This window comes from Trachemys scripta, chromosome 3 (genome assembly GCF_013100865.1).
Source record: "Trachemys scripta elegans isolate TJP31775 chromosome 3, CAS_Tse_1.0, whole genome shotgun sequence".
NCBI classification, from domain to species: domain Eukaryota; kingdom Metazoa; phylum Chordata; order Testudines; family Emydidae; genus Trachemys; species Trachemys scripta.
Genome location: NC_048300.1, coordinates 77,643,726 through 77,670,798, shown reverse-complemented (window position 1 = coordinate 77,670,798; position 27,073 = coordinate 77,643,726). Strand labels below are relative to the sequence as shown.

The following is a 27,073-nucleotide window of genomic DNA, read 5'->3' as shown; positions in this document are numbered from 1 at the left end:
ACACACGCACGCAGTATAAGTTTTAAACAAACAATTTAATACTAGTACACAGTGATGATGATTGTGAAGCTTGATTGAGGTGGAGGAGTCAGAGGGTGGGATATTTCCCTTACTGCTAAATGATGAACTAGCAATTGGCTGAGCCGTCAAGGGTTAACTCTTTCACTCTACAAGGCAGTAGGAATGGAGGGAGATGTGCGCATTTCCCCTTTAAGTACCCTGCCTTGTTAATTAGATCAGTTTGCTGAGACTGCAGCTGCTGCAAGCTTCCTCCGTCCTGAACCCTGGTGTGTCCCCCTCTGCTCTATGGAAGATGGGGTATGTGGGGTGCAGGAGCAGGGGGGAGAGGGACACCCTGACAGCCCCCTTCTTCCTTTCCTGCCCCCTGCACAACAAGCAGGAGTATTGGGGAGATGCTCCAAGGGAGATGGCAGGTGCAGCACATGGCAGTGGGGAGAGGGACAGCTGCAATTGCTAGCCTGCTGGGCAGCTGCTGCACAGGGAACTTAGAGGAGTGGGGAGCTGATAGGGGGGCTGCTGGTGCACACTGGTTCCAAGCCCCCACCAGTTAGCTGCAACGGGCTGCTCTTCCTGCAAGCAGTAGACAAAGCAGGGGGCTGCCAAACAACGTTAGAAGGGAGCATTGCACAACTTTAAATGAGCATGTTCCCTAATTGATCAGCAACGTAACAACGAAACAACATTAACCAGGACGACTTTAAGTGAGGAGGTACTGTAACATGGATTACTTGGTCTTTCACCTTCAAGATCATGTTTAGATGTATTGTTTAACACATTGTATCTAGTATTTAAATAAATGGAATAGTTCAGTAATCAGTAGTTTACTACGCTGGTAATATTTACTTTGTTAGTTTAATTTGATACTAGTAAAGAATTATAACAAAACCTGCACCAACGATGAATGAGGAATAGGTGGTTGAAGCTGAACCCAAGCAAGACAAATTATACTGCTGGATAGAGGAGAGTGCTTTGAAGAGTTTGTAGACCTGCATTTCAGTTCCTTGTCTACTCCTACAAAAACTTTTGAAAAAATAACACTGGAAGCCCTAGCATAGTTAGGCCGCTGGCTGCTGACTGTTTCCACCACTGTTATTTATAACCTAGCTGGTAGCAAGTCTAATCTGCATTATGCTGAAACAGGTGTCAGCAGCCATTGGGCTTACTAAAATAGGGTTGGCGTTAGTGAAAAACTTGTCTAGAACTTCCCTAGCGTAGAGAGGGCCTGAGGCAGTGAAGACCTCACCTCAAAGTGAGAAACACTCTCCGTCTCATAAACATTCCAGTTCTTCTTCCTGTTGGGCAGTACAGACCTTTCAAGATCCAAAAAAGGAGTCATTGTGGTTTTTGTTCCTCCCTGTACCCACCATAGTTTCCCTTGCAAAATAAGGTGCCATCCAACTGGAAGAGAAAGTTTGAGCCCAGATGAATTCTCTTAGATACTCGTGAGAAAGAAAGCAGCACACAACCACCAGGGTGTTATAAAAGGCAGCTGATGTAGTAATAGGGTGGCTGCAGATGCTGCTCTGACAAGATCATTTCTCTGCTCACTGAATGTTCTTTCAAGAATGCGTATAATTTTTTTAAATTTTTTTTTATAATGGAGATATCCTATCTCATAGGACTGGAAGGGACCTTGAAAGGTCATCGAGTCCAGCCCCCTGCCTTCACTAGCAGGACCAAGTACTGATTTTGCCCCAGATCCCTAAGTGGCCCCCTCAAGGATTGAACTGAAAACCCTGGGTTTAGCAGGACAATGCTCAAACCACTGAGCTATCCCCCCCCGTAGGACTCTTTTATTCTTCTACGTTCTGGGTTATGGATTCTATTTGACTAAACCACCAAGACACACAAGCTTTGTCTGCAAGAGGGAGCCTTATGTTATGCTGCCTGTTGAAAATACATCACGAGTCTTCTGTATTAGACAAGATGCTTTTTTCCCCCTTCCAAAGCATCTGTTTGTGAGAGAGACTTTTTTGAAATGGGCTCTGCCACACCTTCCTGTATACAATTTTGTTGAGGCTGGTGCATTTAATAAACAGTGTAAAACTGATTTTACAGCATTCTATTCAAGATTAAGACCCAAAATAGAGCCCTGATAATACAGTTCTGGAGAACTCAAGTATTAATAGACAGTAAAGGACTCTTTATATGTATTATTAAAGTTTACACAAACTGACTTTTTTGTTTTGTTTCCAGCTGCTGTTGGCTTTCTGACAGTTTCCAGTGTCATCACCATGTCAGCCCCTTTCTTCCTGGGGAAAGTTATCGATGTAATTTATACAAATCCCACTGGAGATGTCACCGACAGCCTGACCAGCCTCTGTGCCTTGCTAAGTGGAATTTTTGTGTGTGGTGCTGCTGCTAATGCTATTCGTGTCTACCTCATGCAGACTGCAGGTAAAAACAAAATGGGGTCAGGAGACTGTCTCCCTTTTTGCCATAGAAACAAAGTATTGTATAATGGTCTGAAAGAAGTCCCTGAAGCTAGCTGAGATCTTCTCTGACATAACTGTCAGTGTACTTTATCACATAGGATGCGTGTGTTTTATCCCTTCCAAGAGAGTTGTTAATTCATTTTTATTTGATGTTGAGAGAGATCTTAAAACTCATTTTGCATAGATTCCAACATTTTATAACATTTTAGCATGACTTCTGTGTTGCAGAACCTTGCATGAAGTCAGTAACGTGTGTTTGTGGGTATTTCTATATGTAAAGTTTTGGTATGTCATGCTTTGCTGGAAATAGTCATCCTTTTTGCCCCTTATAGGACAAAGAATTGTGAAACGACTGAGAGCAACTATGTTCTCTTCTATTCTGAAGCAAGAAGTTGGGTTTTTTGACAAAACCAGCACAGGAGAACTGATTAATCGCTTGTCTTCAGACACAGCACTGTTGGGCCGTTCCGTGACTGAAAACCTTTCTGATGGACTAAGAGCAGGAGCTCAAGCATCAGTTGGGGTTGGAATGATGGTATGTCTGTCATCTTCTGCCTCTCCCTCACTGCTCACAGCAGGTTCAAGGATGTATAACTTGCTATCCAGTAATGGCTATGTGTGTGAAGGTTCTGTAGTCTGCTATAAAAGCTGTTGTGCTTTGTAGAGGCAGACTTATTCCCCTGTTTTCTTAATATCTACAATCCCCTTTACACTTATAAAGTTTGCGGACGATACCAAGCTGGGAGAGGTTGCAAGTGCTTTGGAGGATAGGATTATAATTCAAAATGATCTGGACAAACTGGTTAAATGGTCTGAAGTAAATAGGATGAAATCAATAAGGACAAATGCAAAGTACTCCACTGAGGAAGGAACGATCCGTTGCACACATTCAAAATGGGAAATGACTGCCTAGGAAGGAGTACTGTGGAAAGGGATCTGGGGGGTCATAGTGGACCACAAGTTAAGTATGAGTCAACAGTGTAACGCTGTTGCAAAAAAAAGCAAACATCATTCTGGGATATATTAGCAGGAATGTTGTAAGCAAGACACGAGACATAATTCTTTCGCTCTTCTCCGCTCTGATTAGGCCTCAACTGGAGTATTGTGTCCAGTTCTGAGTGCCACATTTCAGGAAGGATGTGGACAAATTGGAGAGAGCAGAGAAGAGCAACAAAAATGATTAAAGGTCTAGAAAACATGACCTCTGAGGGAAGATTGAAAAAATTGGGTTTGTTTAGTCTGGAAAAGAGAAGACTGAGAGGGGACATAATAGTTTTCAAATATGTAAAAGGTTGTTACAAGGAGGAGGAAGAAAATTGTTTTTCTTAACCTCTGAGGATAGAACAAGAAGCAATGGGCTTAAATTGCAGCAAGGGTGGTTTAAGTTGAATATTAGGAGAAACTTCCTAACTGTCTGGGTAGTTAAGCACTGGAATAAATTGCCTAGGGAGGTTGTGGAATCTCCATTGGAGATTTTTAAGAGCAGGTTAGACAAACACCTGTCAGGAATGGTCTAGATAGTTAGTCCTGCCATGAGGGCAGGGGACTGGACTAGATGACCTCTCAAGGTCCCTTCCAGTTCTATGATTCTATGTACTCCATTGTAATAAACTGTGCCTGCAGCCAGTTACGAGTGTGCTACAAAGTGGATACTCACTTCTGTATGACAAGCCATGATAAGAGATATGGGGGAGGAACTCTCATTGTGTTCTGTCCTTTTCTTTTTTGAAGGATCGAAAGTGAACTGTGCGCCACATTTCTTAGGTTTCCCCATTCATATATCACCCAGAATATAGCTGTCAAGTGACGTGCGCCTGCATCCATTGAAATTGTAAATGGAAGTTTTGTCATTGACTTTAATAGGAGCGGGAGAGGGCACAAGGGGCCTGATCTAAAACTGGGTGAAGTCATGTGCATTGGGCCAAAGACTTGTTGAGCAGGGTCAGCCTTAAATATCAAATTACTGATAAGAATTTTGCAATGGATAATAGACTGAGGCAATGGCTTACGTAAGTAGAATATCAGTAAAGGGTTTCAGTGTTACTGATGCACAGCAAGCAAAACACTTTCTGGTGGTGGGTCAGTTTCCTAATTTTTAGTACATAAAAAACTGACACTTCCCTCTCCTCCCCCTGTTGTTTATCTAGACTGAACTTTGTTACGCTACCTTATCTCAGAGAATTGGCAACTTGGTGGCAATCCTTTTAAATGATAACCATGGTGGTTTTCTGGTGTCTGTTCAGGAAAGACAGACAGGAAAAGTCTCTTAAAAAAAGAGAGGCTTTCTAGTTTGGCAGTGCCAGCAAAAGTTGGCAAGAGTTTCTACTCTGTAAAGATTTAAAGCATTATTTAAGTCTTAAAATTTTATCTCTGATAAGATATATGGCTTTCAGTCCTCTGTTAAAGTAAGTGTCATGGGCCTGCCCTTATCCAACAATATAGATTGTTTAAGAATAATTTCTCATTAATTTCCATGAGGAGTTCTGCTTAAAAATTGCTGGCATGGTATGGTCCTACTAGGTTAACAGGAAAAAAAAAAATTACTTGGGGTGGAAAGGCTATTGTAAAAGTGCCTTACAGTCGATCATATTAGTAATACATCTGTAGGATCATTTTTTAAATGTATCTGCAAAATTTTTGTCTAGAACACCAGAAGGAAAACAACCAAATGAAATAACATGCAATAATAAAATTAACACTTTTAAAAAAAGCCTTCTTACAGTATTCGGCTACTTTTGCATAGATGCTCTGATGCAGCTTGTTAATTGTAGGTGATGACCTTATAGGACAATTAACTAAATCCATTTTTCTGACACACAAGAAAAGTAAATAGGAATTACCTTTGCTGGTACTGCTAGTTGGCCAGAGGGTAAAGAATATTGGTGATCTCTTCTATTACTCAACCCCACTAAAATACTATGCAATATATCTGTTCTCTACATGCCCTTAAGCCAAACTTTCTCTTCAATATTTCATTGTTGATGGTGATACTTTGCATTTCTATAACACCTTCTGTTAAAAGATATGAAACCTTTTACAAATATTAAAAAATTAAGCTTTTTAACACACTCGAAAGGGAGCTAAATAGCATTGTCATTTTACAGACCGGTTAAGTGACTTGGCCAAGCCCATACAGCAAAGAAGTGGCAGAGTCAGAAATTGAATCCAGACCTCTTGACTTGCAGTCCCTTGTTCTAACCGGTAGCTAACATTTCCCAAATGCAATAGAGGAATGGGCATTTTGTCTGTAAGAAATAGAAGACAAAGGAAAGAAATTGTGACCACACTAATTTTACAAACATCTGTTGAAAGCAACCACACTGCATTAAGTCTATGTACTAGTGTGTTTTAGCAAGACTTCTTTATTTGTATGCCAAAATATTAACCCCTGGACACTTACTTCTTCTAGTTTTTTGTTTCTCCAAAACTTGCTGCATTTGTTCTGAGTGTTGTGCCCCCTCTGGCTATCATAGCTGTGATTTATGGAAGATATCTGCGAAAACTTACTAGAATGACCCAGGATTCCCTTGCAGAAGCAACACAGGTAATCTTGTTAAGAAACTTAAGAGATCATGTTAGATACAATTAAGTTAAATAAATATTGTAGAGTTGCCGAGGTGCTGAGGATAAGAATACCTTTCATTGCCCTGAGTCAGACCTGTATCTCAGTACTAACATTCATTTTTTTTAAAAAAGCTTTATCTACAATGTAACATGGAGTATCTAAGATCATTCAAGATTTAGGAATTCTGCTGAGAAAAGGTTAAGGGAATTGGGTTCTTTTTCAGTATGAGGGGGAGAAATGTTGACGTATGAAATCTTGTATGGTTTGGGACCTGGTTGTGTGTGGGACTACCTCTCTTCTTGGGCCATAGTATTGCGTTTGAGATTACTCGAGTTGCTCCAGCTTCTTAGTATAAGAGGTAGCAGCCAGCAAGTCATTCTTTGTGAGTGGTCCTTGATGTTGGAACTGACCCCATGCTCCCCCTTGGATCCACCTGATCCCAGATTTGTTAACCTTAAGGGCATGCTGCAAAGTTAATCTTTTCTCATAGACAGTTGGGGAGGGGGTTAAGATGCAAGTTGGAGGGACCTCATTATTAAAGGGACATCTTGTGGAAGGGGTTTTATTGTGTGTGCTGGGGCATATTTATATACTGTAAAATAAAACTACTTAGAAGAGGGTAGTGATCTCCTTTAATAGCAATGCTGGGGACAAGATCTAGCTGAAATATCCACAGGCTTCATCTGTGTAAGACCTGGAATGTCATAGTTATAGACTCCTTGGCAAATTGACCTGTGCAGAAGAAAGATTAGCCTTTTGTTCATCTCTCCCGTCCAAAAGAAGCTGATCTTTTTGAAAACAGGTTGGAGATTTCCTACTAATGAGGACTTTGCCTCCTATGCTTTGCAGAGGTTGAAGAGGAGGTAAAATTGTACTGTTTTCCAGTGCTTTTTTCTTTTAGATATGCTGCTCCCAAATCCTGTCTTATCTCTAATGCCGGAGCATAAGATCATGTTGGTGTCCATTAGTAAGCAGTCTGATTGCATTTGGATACTTCTAGAACTAACATTTTTGTTCATTTGAAGTGAAATTTACCCACTTAATTGGAATTAAGACTACTTGGGCTAAATTCATACCTAAAGCAACTCCATTGAAATGAATGGCGTTATGCAAGCAACGAATTCAGCCTTTTCTATTTAACATAGTATATATTAGAGTATTTGTTTTGTTTTTTTTCTTCGTCATAAGAACATAAGAACTGCAATACTGGGTCAGACCATGGTCCATCTTGCCCAGTTTTCTATCTCCAGCAGTGGCCCATATTATAGTTGCAAGGGGAGCGTACAGAACAGGGTGATTATGGAGTGATCCATGCTTGTCTTTTGCTTCCGGTAGTCAGAGGTTTAGGGTTACCCCAAGCATGGGGTTGCATTCCTTACTATCTTGGCTAATGGCCATTGATGGACCTATCCTCCATGAACGTATCCATTTCTTTTTTTAATCCAGTTATACTTTTGGTCATCACGACATTCCATGGCAATGAGTTCCACAGGTTGGTTGTGCATCGTATGGAAAAAGTGTTTCCTCTTGTTTGTATTCAGTCTGTTGCCTGATAATTTAATTAGGTGAGCCCTGTTTTTTGTATTATGTGAAAGGGTAAATGTCACTTCTCTATTAATTTATTTCCACACCATTCATGATTTATAGACCTTTCATAACCCCTTTTGTCCTCTTTTCTAAGCTGAACAGTCCTAATCTTTTTAGTCTTTCCTTGTATGGAAGCCATTCCATACCCATGATCATCTTCCTTGTCCTTCTCTGAACCTCTTCCAGTTCCACTATATCCTTTTTCAGATGGGGCAACCAGAACTGGACATTGCGTGGAAGTTTTCAGAGAAATATCCATGGTGACTCAAGATCTTTCTTGGGTGGTAATAGCTAATTTAGACTCCATCATTCTCTGTGTATGTGGAATTATTTTTTCCAGTCCGCATTGGATTGCACTTATCAATGTTGAATTTCATCTTCCATTTTGATGATCAGTCCCCCAGTTTTGTGAGATCCTTTATAATTCCTTGCAGTCTACTTTGAACTTAATTATCTTGAGTAATTTTGTGTTGTCTGCAAACTTTTCACATCTCCTCCGTATCATTAATGAATATATTGAACAGCACAGGTCCCAGTACGGATCATTGGGGGACCCTATTGTTCACTTCTTCCCATTGTGAAAACTGACCATTTATTCCTATACTTTGTTTCTTATCCTTTAATCAGTTACTGATCTATGAGAGGACCTTCTCTCTTATCCTATGGCTACTTAGTTTCCTTATGAGCCTGTGGAGAGGGACCTTGTCAATCTACTGGATCACACCCTTATCCACATGCTTGTTGACAACTCAAAGAATTCTTAATAGATTGGTGAGGCATGACTTCCCTCTTGAAGAGCCCTGTTGACTCTTTCCCAACAAACTGTGCTTATTTGTGTGTCTGGTTCTGTTTGTTAGTACAGTTTCTACCCATTTGCCTGGTACTGAAGGCTCTTTGGTCTATAATTGCCAGGATCACGTCTGGAGCCTTTTTGAAAAATTGACATTACAGTTGACACATCAATTTTGGACAGTACTTCAGATTTGTCATCCAAAAAGAATAGTACTGATGTGGGTCCCCCCCCCCCTCCCCACACACACATATCTCTGCAGTAAAGACTGATGCAAAGAATTCATTTAGCTTTTCTGCCATGGTTGTCTTCCTGGAGTGCTCTTTTAACATCTTTGTCATATAGTGGCTCTGCTGCCTTGTTAGCAGGCTTTCTGCTTCTGATACACTTCCAAAAACTAATAGTAATTTTTTTTTTTTTTACCTTTAGCAAGTTGCTTCTAAAATTCTTTTTTGGTCTGCCTTATACTTTTACTTGCCAGAGTTTGTGCTCCTTATTTTCCTCATTAGGATTTGACTTCCAAATTTTAAAGGATGTCTTTTTACCCCTAATGGCCTCCCTTATGCTGTGGTTTAGCCATGGTGGCATTCTTTTGATCCTCCTGCTGTCTTTTTTTATTTGGGGTATACATTTAGTCTGAACCTCTATTAAATGGTGTGTTTTTAAATAGTCTCCATGCTGCTTGTAAACATTTTACTCTTTTGACAGGTCCTTTTAATTTCTAGCATCCTCATTCTTGTCACAATTACAAATAATAAATTAAGATGTTTAAACTCCTTTTTCTAATCACTTGGCACAATCCTCTCATACTAATACTCAAGCTAAACCAGTTTTGAAACTCTTTTTTCAAACTACCTTGACATAGTTACTGTTTCCAGCTTAATAGAATTAAAAAACAGAAGTGAGGGGAGGGTGAAATTTTCAGTGGTATTGAGAGACTAGGATAGTTGTACTGATTTTACTTTCAGGCATTCCAGAATGTAAGCCTACCATGAGTATCTGTATATGTGGTTTTTTTTTTTTTTTTTTTTTGCTTTAATATAGTTAGCTGAAGAACGTATCGGAAACATAAGAACTGTTCGAGCTTTTGGGCAGGAGATGACCGAAATGGAGAAGTATACAAGCAAAGTTGATTACGTGCTGCAATTAGCTAAAAGAGAGGCATTAGCTCGGGCAGGCTTCTTTGGTGCAGTAAGTATATTATGGTAGCGAAGAATCCACAGAATCTGATCAAGTCCTGGAAATCTGTGATTCTTTAATCTCTCTCTCTCTCTCACACTTACACTTTACCTTAAATTGGATTCCTATACAGGTACTAGAAGAATTAGTTTTCCCAGTTCTTTTCCTCTTCATATCATTTGGTGTAGTAGGGAGCTGAATACCAAATTCTACTGCATTTGCAAAGTCATGAGGCTTAATTCACATTCATAGTTTACACCTCCCTGCACCAGCAGAGACCACCATCTCACAGGAGATTCACCTTTGGGTAGGACAGGTGATGCATATGCTCCCACCCTCCTTCTGTGGTACCCGAAGCAAAACCCTGTTCTAAATTGTGGATTGGGGTTCCATAGGTGTCCTGCCAGACACCTGCCAGAATTGTGTGGGTGATGCCCTGAATTAGCTCGTCCCAGGGTTGTCCTAGCCATGGACCAATTCCTAAGCTAGCTCCGGTCATTGTGCCTCCCAGTAGAGATCTAGGTGCTTGTGTCCTAACAAAGTTCCTCTGGATAGACTTTCTGCTGCCATGGGCCCTGTGCCATGAGTTTTATCTGCAAAAGGTGGTGGTCCACAGGATTGAATTGGCCCATTGTATGATTTTTATTTTTAATTTTTTTTACTGGGGGGAGAGAGGAGGGAGCCTTATTTTGGGGTTCGCCAGGGTTAGGCCATTTTGTATCTAATTGTTGAAGGTGGAGCACAATTTCTTCTAAGCCCATCACAGCTGTTCCTGGGTGGGGAAGAGATCAGTTGGGAATGATGCAAAGCTGTCCTTTCCAGCCTGGAGAGTGAAAGACTGATCTTCAAGTGCCTGCATTCCAAACCCCTGCACAGTAGCATTTTACATGGCGTCTGGATCACCAGACTGATTATTTGCGTTCTAAGAAACAAAGAAAGTTAGGAAACTAAACATGAGCCAAAATTTAGTCCTATAGAATCTTAAAATTACACTAAGGGCCACTTACTATGGAGAATATTCTTTTATAAAAAAAAAAAAAATCTTTAAAAGAGCATTTTAGAAGATGAAATTGAATTTATAAGGGAAGATCCAGTTTTTCTTCACTGTCGTTTTTTTTTTTTCTTTCCCAGACTGGGCTTTCTGGGAACATGATTGTCCTTTCTGTTCTGTACAAAGGAGGATTACTGATGGGTAGTGCCCACATGACTGTTGGTGAACTCTCTTCCTTCTTGATGTATGCATTCTGGGTTGGAGTTAGCATTGGAGGTATGGAATGTGAAATACACAATGTAAAACATAAGATAAAGGAATTATTTTTAAGTAAGGGAAAACATTGGTTTTAAAAACAAACCAAAAACCTCAAGTGTTTTGTAATTCTTTGAATGTCTTCAGTTAACCAATAGCTTATCAGTACAGAATAGTCTTTCTGAGAAGATTCACAAGTATTTTTCCAGTGAGTATGAATCAATCAGTATTAATGGCTTTTGACTCGTTAAGACCAAATAGTTAGTTTTAAAGCTTTCCCAAGAGAATGCAATGGTTAAATTTTTCAAGGTGCATTTCTTCAGTGTCTGGTTTATAATGCTAACTTTTCTTGATGATGTTCTTTGTGTAGCCAATGATGGTGTTTATAATTTAAACAAATATTAAGGTTTTATTTGGAATAAAATGTCTTGGTCTCTGTTCAGAGAAATTATTTTACAAAGGAAGACCTGTAGGAATTAGCTGTAATTCCACACGGATAATTGTCTAAAGCTGCATTGGATCTTTAAGTGCCAGCAGAAGACTATTGTAGGGGATTGCCTTCTAGTGCAAAGGCAGAAAAGGACATCTCTTCTCTTTCCTGCTTTGCTCCTCTTCCCCTGTCAGTGAAGATCAGAAACTGTAATCTGCTGACCCAGAGACTAACTGCTCCTCTTTAGGGAACAATCATCACTACTGCACGCAGGCAAAAATGAAGATAAGGTATTTCAAATAGCTAGCTTGTCAGCTACTTGGAAGAGTTGTTTTTAAAGTGAGTCTGTTGCTTCTGATACATTATTGTACCTTGTTAGTTTGAAAACCGACATTGGCTCAGTGTTTCTGGAAGGGCAGTGAGGTCTACTTATACACTTTATTTTTCACTGGGCCCCTTTACTAAGCCCGTCTCCATTTTTTCCATGATACTCAGAATTTTGCTCATGGATGCTAAAACCAGGTTATTTTTTTCTAATATGTCTTCCATGTTCTTGTGTGATGCATAACGTTGTTGTTTGTTTTAGGTTTGAGCTCTTTCTATTCTGAGCTTATGAAAGGATTAGGAGCTGGAGGACGTCTGTGGGAACTTATCGAAAGAAAGCCAGAGCTTCCATTTAATGGTGGGTTCCTGTTTCTTTACCATTTTGCATTAGTGTTGTCTCTGACTGGTTACAGGCATTTGACAACAGGTTGGTATTACTTAAAATTAACACAAGCTGTAAAATTCTCATAAAGAAGCTTGATTCAATGGAAATCTTCCTTGGCTACTGTCAAGTTACCTGGAGCGGCTCAGCAAAAGTATCAACCCAACGGCAGACTGTTAAGAAGCAGGGCACACACCTCGATTTGGTTGTGAGTTCTGTATTTACATTTCACCAACCAAGTATCTAGTGTGAGCTGTGCACAACAACAGCCTTACCATGGAGTGTCTCAGCCTCCTTGGGTACTCCGAACTATATTGCCTCCCAGGTAATCTTGCCGTTGTGATAGATGGTCCCTTATACCAAAAATCACAATAACATTCAGGTAACTCCAAGTCCAAAAGGACCAGTCACTTACCTCAGATCAATTGCACTTTAGATCCTACACCAAAGACTATATTTGTAGCCAATCCTATAATAAATTAACTAAAGATTTATTAACTATGAAAAAGAAGTGAGAGTTATTTAGAAGGTTAAAGCAAGTAAACATACACACACAAATTACTTACAGTCTTAGGCTCCAAAAGATAATAGAAGCTGCTGTAATATGCAAACTCTATAAATCCTCTAGGGTTAACCTAGGCTAAGCACTGGGGATCCCTTGCTCATGCTTCGAAATCTTGCCCTCTCCAAGTCCAAGAAGCACAGAGATGCAGTTTCTTCCTGTCAGGAATTTCTATTCCCTTACCCCAGAGTTCCCATGCATGTCTCCTCTTCATGGGTATAGGGGGAGCAATCAACAAAGTTTTATTTTGTCCTCTGATGTTCCACAACATTTGTCTGGTATCTATGGGCCTTCTTTGGTTGGGCAGGAGATAACACCTCCTGTGGTAAACTAGTATTTCACACTTGGAAATGTTTTTCTCCTGACTGTGGGGGTTTACAGTTTCAGAGCATACACTTAAATATTACCTTGTAACATGGGATATGTATATAAGTGAGATGACTGCATGCAGCAACTTACAAGCATTTCATAAAGTCTAAATACAGTTTCATAAGCCTGATACCTATTTTAAGAATACTAACATGCCAGGTGAGCCAGACTGGTTCCAGCTTATGGATTTGCCAGTGTTTAGTTGAGGCCTAAGGTCCTTAGCATGAGCTGGCACTTGGTCTGCCAGCATCACATCTACATTCTTTGCAACAATATTTTATTGATTAAAGAGATTTTTCATAGAAATTATAAACACAGAATTTGAATTCAACAGTTCTTCATTCAGGGTGAACTAATGAGTTTATTACCTGGCCTGGTTCTAATTCTTTAGATACAAAATGTATTACTCAGCATATTACTCTAATGTTGATATCTTTCATATTAGGCCATCTTTACAGTATGAGGATGGAGGAAGAGAAGGGGGTTTTGGTCAGGATTGCACTTCTTAATGTTCAGTATTTGTGCTAAAGAAGATAACACATATCTGTCTTTAATTGCTGAATAGATAAGGGACTAGAAGGGTGAAGAAAGGACTCAAAATGGTACAAATGCTTCTCTCTTAATGAGGCAAATCTCTAACTTATTACAGACAAATGTTCACATTGATCAGGTTAAGAATAGCTCATTGATTTATGCTGTTATAAATATTACACAAATTTAATAACCTAGTGATGTGGATATAACCAGTATATAGATGAACATAATTTTCACATGTTTAGTTTACTATCTACGTTTTCTCCTATAGGTGTTATATTTTTCTCTTTATAAATCTGGGGGATACAGATATTTAAAAAAAAGCTCTCAAAAAAGGTAGATGTGCAAAATCCATCTACAAATCTGAGTGAGGAAAAAATTTGTTCCTTGATGTTGTAATAAAGGTTTGTTGCCAGCAGCACCTGAAATGTATTGCTGCTTTCTTTAGTCATTATCACCAGTTTGAAGCCAGCAAGGGTCATTCAGTGGTTAAACCCATTGAAGAATTTTTGGATAAACACCACTGATCAATGTGTACTCAATTCTAATCTGCGTTTAATTAGTTCAGTGAGGTTATCATAAAGACAGAAACTGTTATTTGGTCTTGATCAGTTAGATCGCACTGAACAAAAATCATGTATCACTTTTGGCATCAGGTATGTAGATAACAAATATCATAAAGCACTATTTTTATCTTGGAGTTCAAGTGACACGTAAGAAAAACACTCTAGTTTTGGTCTCGAGATTTACATTGTCATCAGAAATTCTTTACAAATGCAGCTATCAGAGTGGGAGGGGAGAATATGGCAGCAGACCAAGTAGAAGTGTTTTGAGTGAGCTCTGGCTATAAAGAATAGGTTTTGCATCTTACTGTATGTTTTTAATTTTGTATCAATTGTTTCATTTCTGCTTCTTTGGCTAGAAGAACTAAGAGTTCTAATCCTGGCTCTGATGCTAATTCACTATGTCGTCTTTAACCTCTTTGCATCTGTTTCCAGATCTGTAAAATGGGGATGACTCTTATGTATTTGAAAGGAGTGTTATGAAAATTGGTCTGAATGATGCTTTTGAAGATGTAAATGCTCTTTTATATAAGTGGAAATGAGTATTAAATCTGATGAGCTGGGGTTAAGGTTTGGAGCAGAAAATGTTTATCTCACAAGAAACCAACAATTAGCTAATGTAACCTCCTCCAGCAGTCTCAGACTTCAGCACATTACAAACTGGGGGTAACTTTTCCAAATTAAGATAGGGGTTTTTAATTTCCTTTCAGCATGAAACAAATTCGTAGAGAAGAATATAGGTCTCTGCCTCAAGGATTAAATATGGAGGTGATTTCAGAACTAAGCATACAGTAAAGGCAAAACAGTTTTGTTGCCCACACTCAAACAAAACATCTGCTCGCTCTTCTGCATGGTTCTGACCTCACTTACTCCAGTTTTTTCCCTGACAATATCTCAGTATCCTAGTTAGACTGTTTTTCTACGTGTCTCCAGAATCCAAAGAGGAAAAATAAAATTCTGTGTATAGCTTTGATTTTTTTTTTTTTTACATTAATATATGGGGAAATATAAAGGAAGGACTTGCTGCATCAGACTTCCTGTACTGTTGAAGCATTACAGTGCACTTCATGGCAGGCATTCAAGAATAACTGGAATCAGAGAGTTTACTGATACAGTAACAATTGTACCAAATAACTTAGTGTTGTTAAATTGCTATTGAGCAAATGCATCTTTAAATGAACACTTAATGAATTTACATATTTATCACGCAACTTAACATTTAGTACCTGCATGGTTTAATGTCGGAGAAGCAGTTTGAATCCACATGCAGCAGCTATTGACAGAGCAACTACAGTTGAAGTAAATGAAGATAAGAGACTGGGAAAGAGGAGGAAAGCTGAGGGGAATGGAAAGTGAAACAAAGAAGCATTACAAATATAGTTAAACTTGCTACAGATGATCACTTATTACTATACTCATGCCTATTGTCTATCTACCTGCTTACCAGTTTAATAAAGTGAATAAATTAATACCCTGATTGCACTAAATTATCCTTTGCATAATATGATTATCTGTTATACCTAGGGCTTACTAAATTCATGGTCCATTTTGGTCAATTTCACGGTCATAGGTAGGGCCCCACCAAATTCATGTCCATGAAAAATGTGTCACGGATCATGAAATCTGGTCTCCCTTCATGAAATCTGGTCTTTTATGTGCTTTTAGCATACACTATACAGATTTCATGGGGAAGACCAGCATTTCTCAAATTGGGGGTCCTGACCCAAAGTGAGTTGCAGGGGACCTGCAAGGTTATTTAAGGGGGGTCGTGGTATTGCCCATCTTACTTCAGTGCAGCCTTCAGGGCTTGGCAGCCAGAGAGGGGCAGCTGCTGACAGAGGGCCCAGCTCTGAAGGCGGCAGCGCAGAAGTAGGAATGGCTGTAGCATCCCAGGCCATCCTTACTTCTGCGCTGCTACTGGCGGTGGCTCTGCTGTCAGAGCTGGGTTCCCAGCCAGTGGCCGCCGCTCTCCGGCCATCCAGCTTGGAAGACAGCGTTGCAACCAGCAGCAACGCAGAAGTAAAGGTAGCAGTACCAGAACCCCATCTACAATAGCCTTGTGACCCCCCCCCCGACAATTCCTTTTTTGGGTCAGGACCCCTACAATTGCAACACCATGAAATTTCAGATTTGAATATCTGAAATCATGAAATTTAAAATTTTTAAAATCCTATGACTGTGCAATCCTATAACTAGGGCCCTACCAAATTCACAGTCCATTTTGATCAATTTCACAGTCATAGGATTTTTAAAATTGTAAATTTCATTATTTTAGATATTTAAATCTGAAATTTCATGGTGTTGTAATTGTAGGGGTCCTGACCTAAAAAGGATTTTGGGGGGGAGATCACAAGTTTATTGTAGGGTGGGTTGTGGTACTGCTATCCTCCTGCGTTGCTGCTGGTTGCGACGCTGCCTTCAAAGCTGGATGGCTGGAGAGCAGTGGCTACTGGCCGGGAGTCCAGCTCTGAAACAGAGTCCCTGCCAGTAGCAGCGCAGAAGTAAGGATGGCCTGGTATACTCCTGCCACCCTTACTTCTGCACTGCTGCCTTCAGAGCTGGGCCCTCGGTCAGCATCTGCTGCTCTCCGGCTGCCCAGCTTTGAAGGCAGCTGCGCAGAAGTAAGGGTGGAAATACCGCAACCCCCCTGCAACTCACTTTTGGGTCAGGACTCCCAACTTGAGAAACGCTGTTCTCCCCCAAGAAATCTGTATAGTATAGGATAAGAGCACATAAAAAAAACAAATTTAACAGAGGGAGACCAGATTTCATGGTCCGTGATTCGTTTTTCATGGATGTGAATTTGGTAGGGCCCAAATGTACTAAATTACTTTCACTGCACTATTGCAGCCTCCCTCTTGATTTCCTATCCTCAAACAGTGAACTCGCATAACATACGGGTTTTTTGTTGTTGTTTTTTTTTTTTTTTTAAAGTTGGTGTACTCTATACATACTTTGTAGGATTTACTGGGTCCTGAACTGCTTGTGATCCTTTAAGTCCTAGATATTTACAAGCTTTATGCTGTTTCAAAAAAAGAAAAAAGTGGTCAAAGAAAAAAATTTCATTCACTCACAATAGCTTGTTCTGGTATTTCACAAACTGAAGACTTTCAGTTTTTACTGAGCTGTTGTTAAAGGACACTGTATTGATTGGTCTGTGTTGAATATTGTTCTGCCTTGGACTTCAGTTAATTCCATCAACCATTCTTTTTTATGTTAAAAATCTGAAAATGGCCATTAGTGACTTGTTTGAATTCAATCTGGAAGCAGATTTGTTCCAGTGACAGCGTGGCTGAGAAGCTAAGCATTGAATAGCCAATGGAGATTAAACTACTCTTATTGGTAAAGGTGCAGTACTGTACGCTGGGAGGTTTAGTCTCCATGTGTTACATGTTAAAAATGGTGGGGGACCCACTACAGTTTTGTATAACAGATGCAGCACTCAAGCACCTGGTAAATTGGTAATGTGATCTGTGGTTTAGCAAATGTTGGGTGCCTCTGTAGTAGCCAGCAGGTTTTATGGAAGGCTGAACTGTCATTGTGGAGGTTTTGATATATTTTTATTGTCATTCAGCTTCTTCTGTATTTTAATTCTTCATCATTCAGATGGAATTGTATTAAACAAAGACATGTTCAAAGGTGCTTTGGAATTCAAAGAGATCCACTTTGCATATCCAACACGTCCAGAAATGTCACTTTTCCAAGACTTCAGCCTTTCCATTCCAGCTGGCTCTGTTATGGCACTGGTTGGCCCAAGTGGCTCAGGCAAATCAACCATTGTATCTCTTCTGTTGAGGCTGTATGATCCCATCTCAGGTACGTTTATATGTTACTGTGACTGCCATTGGAAATAATTGATATTCTGCATCTAAGAAAACACTTTTCTGAACAACCAGTGGAAGGAGTTGAGGTCCCAGCCTGAAAGCTATGCAGAAGCAACACTTTCCTCTTTACGGGAGAGCGTGCCTCACGTTGCTGGGTGCTTGATGCAGCAGTTCTGTAGAGTCCTCTCCTGTTCTGTGTAGGCACGGTCACTGCGACATGGGGCAAAACTGATGTGATAATATTAAAAAGCAATCTGTGGAGTAACCTGCCAGTCATTGCCTCAGAGAGGGGGAAGAATGGGCCCCAACAGTTTAAATAAGGAAAACTCTGTGTGTGGCATGGCCCTGCTTCCTCCCCACCCACTGGGGGGAGACTAGCACTGCCAGTGGTACTAGCCTGCGTCAGCCTGTGCACTCAGAAGCCAAGGACAACCCCACTGTACTTGGCCCCTGCACCCAAGGAGATTCTATGGACACTTTTTTCTCCTTCACCCCCTCCACATCTCTGCTTTCTTGCACCTGACAGACTGAGGCGTGATCTTGCCTCACGTGTTTAAATGAGCACTGTAGAGGGCCTGAAAAAGGACAGGATAAATAAATGCTCCATGAAATACACCACCTTTGTAGGACTGAGAGAGAGCACATCTCTTATGAACCCTTGAAAACTGAGTATTTTCCTCCACTGCTTTCTGCCTTTTGTCAGTATCTTATATCCTGTATAACTTAATGTTTCTTAAATTAAGGTACTATCACTGTTGATGGCGTTGATATCCGTCAATTGAATCCACTCTGGTTCAGGACTAAAATTGGAACAGTGAGTCAGGTAAGGAGGAGGGAGAAAACTTGTTCACCTTAGCCTCTAAGGATAGAACAAGAAGCAATAGGCTTAAACTGCAGCAAGGGAGGTTTAAGTTGGACATTAGGAAAAAGTTCCTAACTGTCCGGGTGGTTAAACACTGGAATAAATTGCCTAGGGAGGCTGTGGAATCTCCATCTCTGGAGATATTTAAGAGTAGGTTAGATAAGTCTATCAGGGATGGTTTAGACAGTATTTGGTCCTGCCATGAGGGCGGGAGACTGGACTCGATGACCTCTCGAGGTCCCTTCCAGTCCTAGAATCTATGAATCTAAGGAAGAGGGGAATTTCTACGTGAAGGAAGAAATCTGTAATCAGTTACTACTGTCTCGCTTTCTAATTTTGTACGGTTAAGGACTTGTTTACATGGACACTTAGTGTGCAGCAAACTGGGGTGAGACTCTACAGCACACTAACTTGCCATGCACTAACTAGTCATGTGGACCCTGCTACCTCATACTAAAATTTTGTACTGCACTGTAGATTCACACCCTGGCTTGCCGTACACTACGGGCAACTACGCTTAAAATGCTGCAAAGGCGCAGCTCTAGTACTTTAATGAAGACACTCTATGCCAGTGGTAGGCAAATTGCAGCCCGCATGCGGCCCATCAGGGTAATCTGATTGTGGGCTGTGAGACATTTTGCTGACGTTGACCGCACGCAAGCATGGCCCCCCACAGCTCCCAGTGGCCACGGATTGCTGTTCCTGCACACTGGGAAGTGGCAGCGGCCCACCACTTCCCGTAGCTCCCATTGGCCGGGAACGGCGAACCGCAGCCACTGGGAGCTGCGGGGGGCCGTGCCTGCGGATGGTCAAAGTCAGCAAAATGTCTCACGGCCCACAATTGGATTACCCTGATGGGCCGTATGCGGGCCGCAGGTTGCCCACACTGCTCTATGCTGATGGGCGGGAACTCTTCTGTCAGCGTAGTTAATCCACCTCCCTGGGAGGCAGTAGCTATGTTGATGGGAGAAGCTCTCCCACCGACATAGCGGTGTCTACACAGGAGGTTAGGTTGGCATAACTATTTCGTTCACGGGGGTGGATTTTTTCACACCTTTGAGTGACATAGTTATACTGATAAAGGTCTGTAATGTAGACAAGCCATTTGTCTTGTTTTTTCACAAAAAGGGAGAAACTCCCTCTTGCCCTCATACGCATTAATTAGTCACTGTCATGTTATACTATATTCTAAAATGGAAAATTCTCAATTAGTCCCAAACTGCTTGTTCCGTGGTCTGCAAGTTTCTGATTGTGTAGGTTAGTTAAGTAGCTCCTGAAAGATAGCGATCGTTGGTAAAATACCTCTTGTGTAGGGCAGTGTTTCTCAACCTTTTTGATACCAAGGACCGGCTTGCTGCCTTCCTAAAGTGTGTCAGGGAGATTTCGGGGACCAACGCTGATCCACGGACTGGTCATTGAGAAACAATGGTGTAGAGGACTGGAAAGTACATGGTTCACAACTTAGAACATAAGTTGCTTGATTTTTGTGGGACTTTCTTATGAATAAATAGAGTCAAGAAAGGACCTCCAGAGGCTAACGCTGCAGATATGCATGACTGCTTAGTTCCATGACTAACATTGATATTAATCAAAGTTACACAATCCTGTGCTTACATGCTGCTTTGAAAACTTACCTTCTGTTGTCTAATCCTTTTGCTTCCTTGCTTACATAATTTATTTCCATTATGAAGGCATGCTAATATGACACTGTTGGCACTTACTTTTCTAAAGGTGCAGAAAGTACACATTCAATTGTCCCTTAAAGAGGAGCCACCCAAACAGTTTGAAAGTAGGTAGTCTTTTTACAGAAAGTCTTCATAACATGACTGGCTGGCTAGCTAATTGGGGTATCACAGTCCAGTTATTTTTCTAATCCAAATGTACTTCACATTCCAAAACATCATCTGTATTGCAAGACAGTACCACCGAATATCCTTCATGTAAGAAGAATCTCTTTTTCCTTGTAGGTGTGTCAACATTTAGTTTTTCTTGATTTTAAAAATCTCACTTTGTCCAGTTTTGAGTTTCCAATAATAAAAGTTACAATACGAAACTTTTCTGTTTCATACAAAGAGCAGTCTTATCTTGTCCTGAACACCTTCTCATTGTACATCATTTGACTTGCCTTCTATTTCCTGTGTTTACACTTTTTTTGCTGTTTCAGTACACAAAGCACACAATATGTACGTAGCCTTAATAAGGAGAGATGACCTGTAGATGCAGCGAAGAATGATATATACCTGGTATCCTAGAAACTTGTGTTTTCTGAATGAACAGATAGCCTTGAACTCCTTCTGAAATATTAGAAGTCAATAGTCATGTAAAGTGTCATTTGAAAAGTTTTCCTCAATTTTTTTAATATGGACTTACCTTTGACCTCTGACCTCCATGTTATAATAATTGGGGCATTATTCGTTAACCCCAAAACATTAGAGTGTACAATAAATCTTAAAACTCTGTCATCTATTTGATCCTTTAAAAGGGACTTATTTTACTCAAGATTTACTAAGAAAACATATGTACTATAGAGATACCATATGAGCCATGTTTTTGCATTTATCAGGAACCAGTTCTGTTCTCCTGTTCTATTGCTGAAAATATTGCCTATGGTGCTGAAGACCCTTCTATGGTAACTGTTGAAGAAATCCAGAAAGTTGCTGAAATAGCTAATGCTGCCAGTTTCATCAGAGACTTTCCAGAAGGATTCCACACTTTAGTTGGAGAAAAAGGCATTCTCCTTTCAGGTATACCTCTGACATATTTTAAAAAAAAAAAGATATTGACACAGTAGAACAAAAAAAAAGGCTTTATCCAGCTTGCTTTATCAATCAGTAGCTTTTGTTGGAGTACTGTTGTCCTAAGCACTTAATCCCTTCTTCCCCCAACATAAAATCCATTTCAGTAACTAGCAGAGATCAGTTCATGTCTAGTTACAGTCAGTTTAGATCTTTAATTACAATCAGAACCTCTTCTATTTTACCTTTCAGTTTAATTTAATAAAACTTTTTTCTTAGGAGGGCAGAAACAACGAATTGCAATTGCTCGAGCGCTGCTCAAGGTAAGCTTAAAAAACAGGTAGCTATTCTTTATTTAATTATTTCAAGGAGGAAAAAGAGGGGATGAGTCTTTCCTTGTGGGGAGTGAATATCTTTTGAAATATTCAAAGTTCTGTATATTGATGAGGGAGTTGGAAGAGGAAGAGAGAGATGGTTAAGGCAATATATTTATTTCAAGTTTTAATTTTAATTTCTTTAATTTCTATTATGCCTGATGCATTCTTTTTCTTGTGGTTAGGCTCTGACTAGAACCACTCTGTAAGGAAGACAGTAGGCCAAGATAGAATGGTTCACTTAATAAGCCTTACTCAAGATCAGGGATGATTTCCACTTTGAATATGGTGTCAACGTCCTTGCACAACTTGGTTTCCAGCCAGATTCATGGTGTTGCTAATTATAGCTTGCAGGGCACTTAGGATAAAAACCTTGGTTTGTTGAAGTTTCTGTAGAATACAAACCCATGGCTCCCCCATGTCTTTTGGGGGAACCCCTGGATGTCGTTAAGAATAGAAATTCCATGCCTTTTATGAAGGAGAGTGAGGTTTGGGGTGAGTTGACAGTCTTCTGAAGATAATCTTTTTTCAGCCTGTAAGTTCTAGTGATTGTTGACCAGAGGAAGGGGGCCTTTATTTTAATGCCTAGAATCTATAAATTACTTTTCATAGATTTCAACACCAGTGGACCCTCATCACCCTTAGTAATGCACACTAATAGATTCCATCTTAACATGGTCTGTTTGGTGTTCGCTTTGTTTTTAGCATTTTAGATTATTGCAAAATGTGTTCCTTAGCAACAGAGTCTCCTGTGGCACCTTTAAGACTAACAGATGTATTGGAGCATAAGCTTTCGTGGGTGAATGCCCACTTCGTCGGATGCATAGGACTCTGTTGCTTTTTACAGATCCAGACTAACGCGGCTACCCCTCTGATACTGTGTTCCTTAGGATATGTCTGCACTGCAATTAGACATCCGTGGCTGGACTGTGCCAGCTGACTCGGGCTCCCGAGGCTCGGGGCTGCGCAGCAGTCTAGTTGTGATGTAGATGTTCCTATTTGGGGTGAAGCCTGAGTTCTGGGATCCTCGCAAGGTTCTAGAGCCCGGGCTCCAGCCCAAGCCAGAACGTCTACACTGCAGTTACACAGTCCCACAGATTGAGCGCTGCACATAGGCACGGGCCAGCCATGGGTTTTTAATTGCAGCATAGACCTACTCTTAAAGACTTGTGTTGCTTTAGGAAGTTGAGCTGCATCCAACCCTCTCCAAGAGAGAGATGAAGGAAGAATGTGGTGTTGAAATGCAAATTGCATTGTTTCTTTTGTGTTTAACTAAATCTTTTCTGCTTGTTCAGTCTGGTTTTGGAATAATTCTTGGAACTACATGCTGTGGCAATTCCACAGTACACTATGGTTCTTTACATTTCCAGTGTGTGTTCTTGGCCTCTAGTGGTATGTCTACACAGCAAAGAAAAACCAACATCTGGCTCAGGCTGTGGGAATGTTTCATTGCTGTTTAGACTTCTGGCCCTCAGGCTGGAGCCTGGGCTCTAGGACCCTGTGAGGTGGCAGGGTGGCAGCCCGAGCCTGGTAGCCTATGCGGCAGTGAAACAGCCCTGCAATCAAAGTGGGCCGGCCACTTTTTTTCCCCTGTGTAGACATATCCTCAGTGGCCTGGTGCATTCCAGCCACCTAGGAAGTTGCTGTCTCCCAAATGCAAGATAAATGTTGTGTTCATGTGTAACAGGAGGGAGACTGCTTATAAGCAAACAATAGGTGGACTCTAAAATCAGGGGAAACAGTGAAATCGACCCTTAAGTGCTGCCAAATGCACAAAGTAAACAAACTGAAAAGATGAGATTTATAATCTTTGTAATATGAGCTTAGGTGTTAAAGTAACAGTAGTAGATGGAAAAAAAGATAATGTGATATTTTTATTCTATCCTTTCTGTCTAGACTTATTACCTACTGAGTCTCATGTTGTATTCAAGTCTTCTGACGAAGCAAATAATCTTGCTTGTAGTTTTAGTCCTGTTTGTGAATTTTTTTTATACATAAATAGAATTTGTATCCTTCAGGTTTTGTATAACTTTGATTTTAATTATAATTTTACTTTTGTTCTTCAGAATCCTAAAATTCTTCTTCTAGATGAAGCAACAAGGTAAGGAATAAAATAAAGTAAAGCTAGCAAATGTCCTATAATTAGAGCAGGAGACTTGGAATCAGGAGATCTAGGTTCTGTTCCTGTCTGTGTGTGACCTTGGGCAAGTCGTTTAACTTTTTTCCCCATCAATGGAATGGAAAAATACTTAAAGATGCTCTGATGAAAGCCACTAGATTAAGTGCAACAGACAGTACCTTATTACTTATTAAATAAAATGTAACTCTTATGAAATATTTGTGATTTACATGAATACTAAAACATTACAAAAACCTTTGAGATTGTGTATCTCTACTTTATGAAAATATTAATGTTTGTAAGTCCTGAGTGGATAGGTATAAGTACACCACATCCACTGTAAGTTATTCAGTATTAAATTTCAGGGGTGTATGTGTGTGATATGCATACTCAGGATGGACTGTCTGCACTAGACTTTTTCACTAAACGTTTCTCACCGTTGCTACCACTGGCTCAGCTTCATTAATGGTAGCAGATGTAGGAGCTGTAGTATGAAATCCTTGCCCCACTGAAGTCAGTGGGAGCTTTACTGACTTCGGTGGAGTCAGGATTTCACCCCTAGTGTAGAGAGGTCTCCAGGCAGCTGCCAGTATTGTAAGCACCAAGTCAACTAATTCTGCTCACAATGAGTCTACATGACTCGGTGCTTAAAATGCTGGCAGCTGCCAACGCTTTGTCTTCATTAGCAACTCCACCATTATTACCCTGTTGGAAAGGCAGTGATGGGAGAGCTTAGAGAAAGAAGCCTAGTGTAGACCAGGCTATATTGATTTTAGAGAACAGTGACACTTATTTTTTTCTTTTCTTCTGAATTAGTGCTTTGGATGCTGAAAATGAGTATCTAGTGCAAGAAGCTCTAGATCGGCTTATGGAAGGGAGGACAGTCCTAATTATTGCTCATCGTCTGTCTACCATTCAGAATGCTGATTCTGTTGCAGTTCTTGACCAAGGCAGAATTATTGAATGTGGAAAACATGAGGAACTTCTTGCAAATCCAAATGGACTTTTCAGGAAACTAATGAAGAAACAAGCTTTTCTTCAGAATAGTAAAACTTTTGCATTAAATGTGTAAAATCCAGAGAAAAGGAATTTTTAAAAGAAAATGTATGAACGGAAGTATAAGGAATAGAAACTTACAAACTACAAAGAATATAATTTGTTTCTAGTTATGTAAAGTAAATGTTCTATTTTTTCCAAAGTGTACAAAATATCATTTTGAAACTTAGATGTGTTAAACTTTTTATTCAGAGATTTTTAATAATTATTGTAACTTTTTAAATGTCCACAGCACTGAAATTGTTTTCAAAGTGTATAGATTCTTCTGCTTTGTGGTAACTTAATTGATTCAATATGGCATTTTCTCTATTTTAATGCATTGTATAGCAATGAACTCTATTCTCAAGCAAGTTCCTAATTTTAGGGAAATTAGAAATCCAGATCCTGGTAATTTCACCACCATCATCTCTTGCGTACCAGGGACCTTTTGTTTTCTGGGTTTATCACTGTACTTTGGCTTTAAAAGACTGAAGTTCAGAATTGTGTGACGGTAGTGGCATGACAAAAACTCTTCAGTCTCCTTTTTCACATGCTGCTTTTTTCTCTTCCCTTTCAAAATAAAACTGGAAGTTGAGGGGTGTAATCACCATCTGCAGTAACTGTAGATAATTATTTATAAACCGAAGTTATTTTAAATTATTTGGAAGCTTGGATGGGGAGTAGTACTCTTGAAAGCTTCAGGTTTTACAGCTAGGGCAAAGGGAGCAGAATTGCTGCTAAACATTAGTTTGTAGTGGAAAATTCTAAAGTTTGCATGCATCTCCTCATTGCTGTATTCTTCTGGTCTTTACTTTCATTACACTCTAAAGGTGACCTTTAAAGGAACAAACAGTGGGCTTGTGCACTTTTTTGCCTCCTTGCAAAGGGTATATAAATCATGCTCAAAGCTTTATTTGCAACTTTTTTTCCATTCTCTGTTAGAAATTCAAGTCTTGTTTAGCTATGAAGACTCTGGGGCAACCAGAAAATTAGTGAAATTACAATATCACAATAAAAGACTGGAAGTTGAGCAACTGAGATAGGAGGGAATATTTAGTCAGTTGTTTAACACTTCCCTAACTCCCATGACTACCTGAATGCTTTGGTGAAAAGATGCCTTGTTAAATATGCAAAATCCTTGTCCCTTCAACTAAGGAGAAGTACACAAAAATGTGAGAGCACCAGCAAATCCAAGCAGGACCAAATTTGATGTTCCTGATACTTAAGTTAAAAAAAAACAAACCCCCTCCCCCTCTTCTAATACAGACCTTTTTTTATTCATTGTGAAGAAATAAACAAAAATCCAAAGCCAATTTAAAAAAACATTCTTTTGCAACTCACCTTAAGAGCAGTCTATGCTGGCATAAGCCTATGCATGGTTAAAACAATTGTAAGCAGCAGGTGAATTTCCTAGTACAGGGTAAGGCCTCAGTAAAATGTATGCTTGAGAATGTTTTAGGAGGAAAAGCTCTACCTTAGTTATGCCAATAATTAGGGTTGCCAGGCATCCAGTTTTTGATAGGAATGCCCAGTCGAAAAGGGACCCTGATGGCTCCGGTCAGCACTGCTGACTGGGCCTTTAAAACTCCAGTCAGCGATGCTGCAGGGCTAAGGCAAGCTAGTCCGTACCTGTCCTGGCACCGTGCTGCGCCCCGGACGTGGCCAGCAGGTCTGGCTCCTAGGCGGGGGGGAGACCTGGGGCTCCGTGCACTGCCCCCACCCTGAGCACCAGCTCTGCACTCCCATTTGCTGGGAACTGCGGCTAGTGGGAGCTGGGGGAAGATGGTGCCTGCAAGCAACAGCAGCGTGCGGAGCCTCCTGGCCCCCCTGCCTAGGAGCGCGGTGCCAGGACAGGCAGGGAGCCTGCCTTAGCCCCACTGCACCCCTGACTGGGAACCGCCTGAGGTAAGCCCCAGCCCTGAGCTCCCCCAAACCCCGAGCCCCCCCTGCACCCCAAACCCCTCATCCCCGGCCCCATCCCAGAGCCTGCACCCCGAGCTAGAGCCCTCACCTCCCCCTGCACCCCAGCCCAGAGCCCCCTCCCACACCCTGAACTCCTCATCCCAGAGTCCATACCCCATCCTGCACCCCAGCCACCTCCTGCACTCCGAATCCCTCTGCCCCAGCCTGGAGCCCC

General features: G+C 40.6%; 1 protein-coding gene across 1 annotated transcript in view; it reads left to right on the top strand.

Moving 5' to 3' along the window:
* ABCB10 (ATP binding cassette subfamily B member 10) overlaps positions 1-26,382 on the top strand; it is a 40,044-nt gene extending 13,662 nt beyond the window's left edge. Inside the window, exons 2-13 of the mRNA XM_034765127.1 lie at positions 2,218-2,418; positions 2,789-2,991; positions 5,866-6,000; positions 9,443-9,589; positions 10,709-10,844; positions 11,840-11,935; positions 17,594-17,803; positions 18,555-18,634; positions 21,237-21,417; positions 21,688-21,731; positions 23,849-23,883; positions 24,718-26,382. Of these exons, the coding sequence (XP_034621018.1) occupies positions 2,218-2,418; positions 2,789-2,991; positions 5,866-6,000; positions 9,443-9,589; positions 10,709-10,844; positions 11,840-11,935; positions 17,594-17,803; positions 18,555-18,634; positions 21,237-21,417; positions 21,688-21,731; positions 23,849-23,883; positions 24,718-24,973 (1,724 nt within the window). The 3' untranslated portion in view covers positions 24,974-26,382. The remainder of the gene's footprint in view (positions 1-2,217; positions 2,419-2,788; positions 2,992-5,865; positions 6,001-9,442; positions 9,590-10,708; positions 10,845-11,839; positions 11,936-17,593; positions 17,804-18,554; positions 18,635-21,236; positions 21,418-21,687; positions 21,732-23,848; positions 23,884-24,717) is intronic.
* The last annotated feature ends 691 nt before the right edge of the window (positions 26,383-27,073 follow it).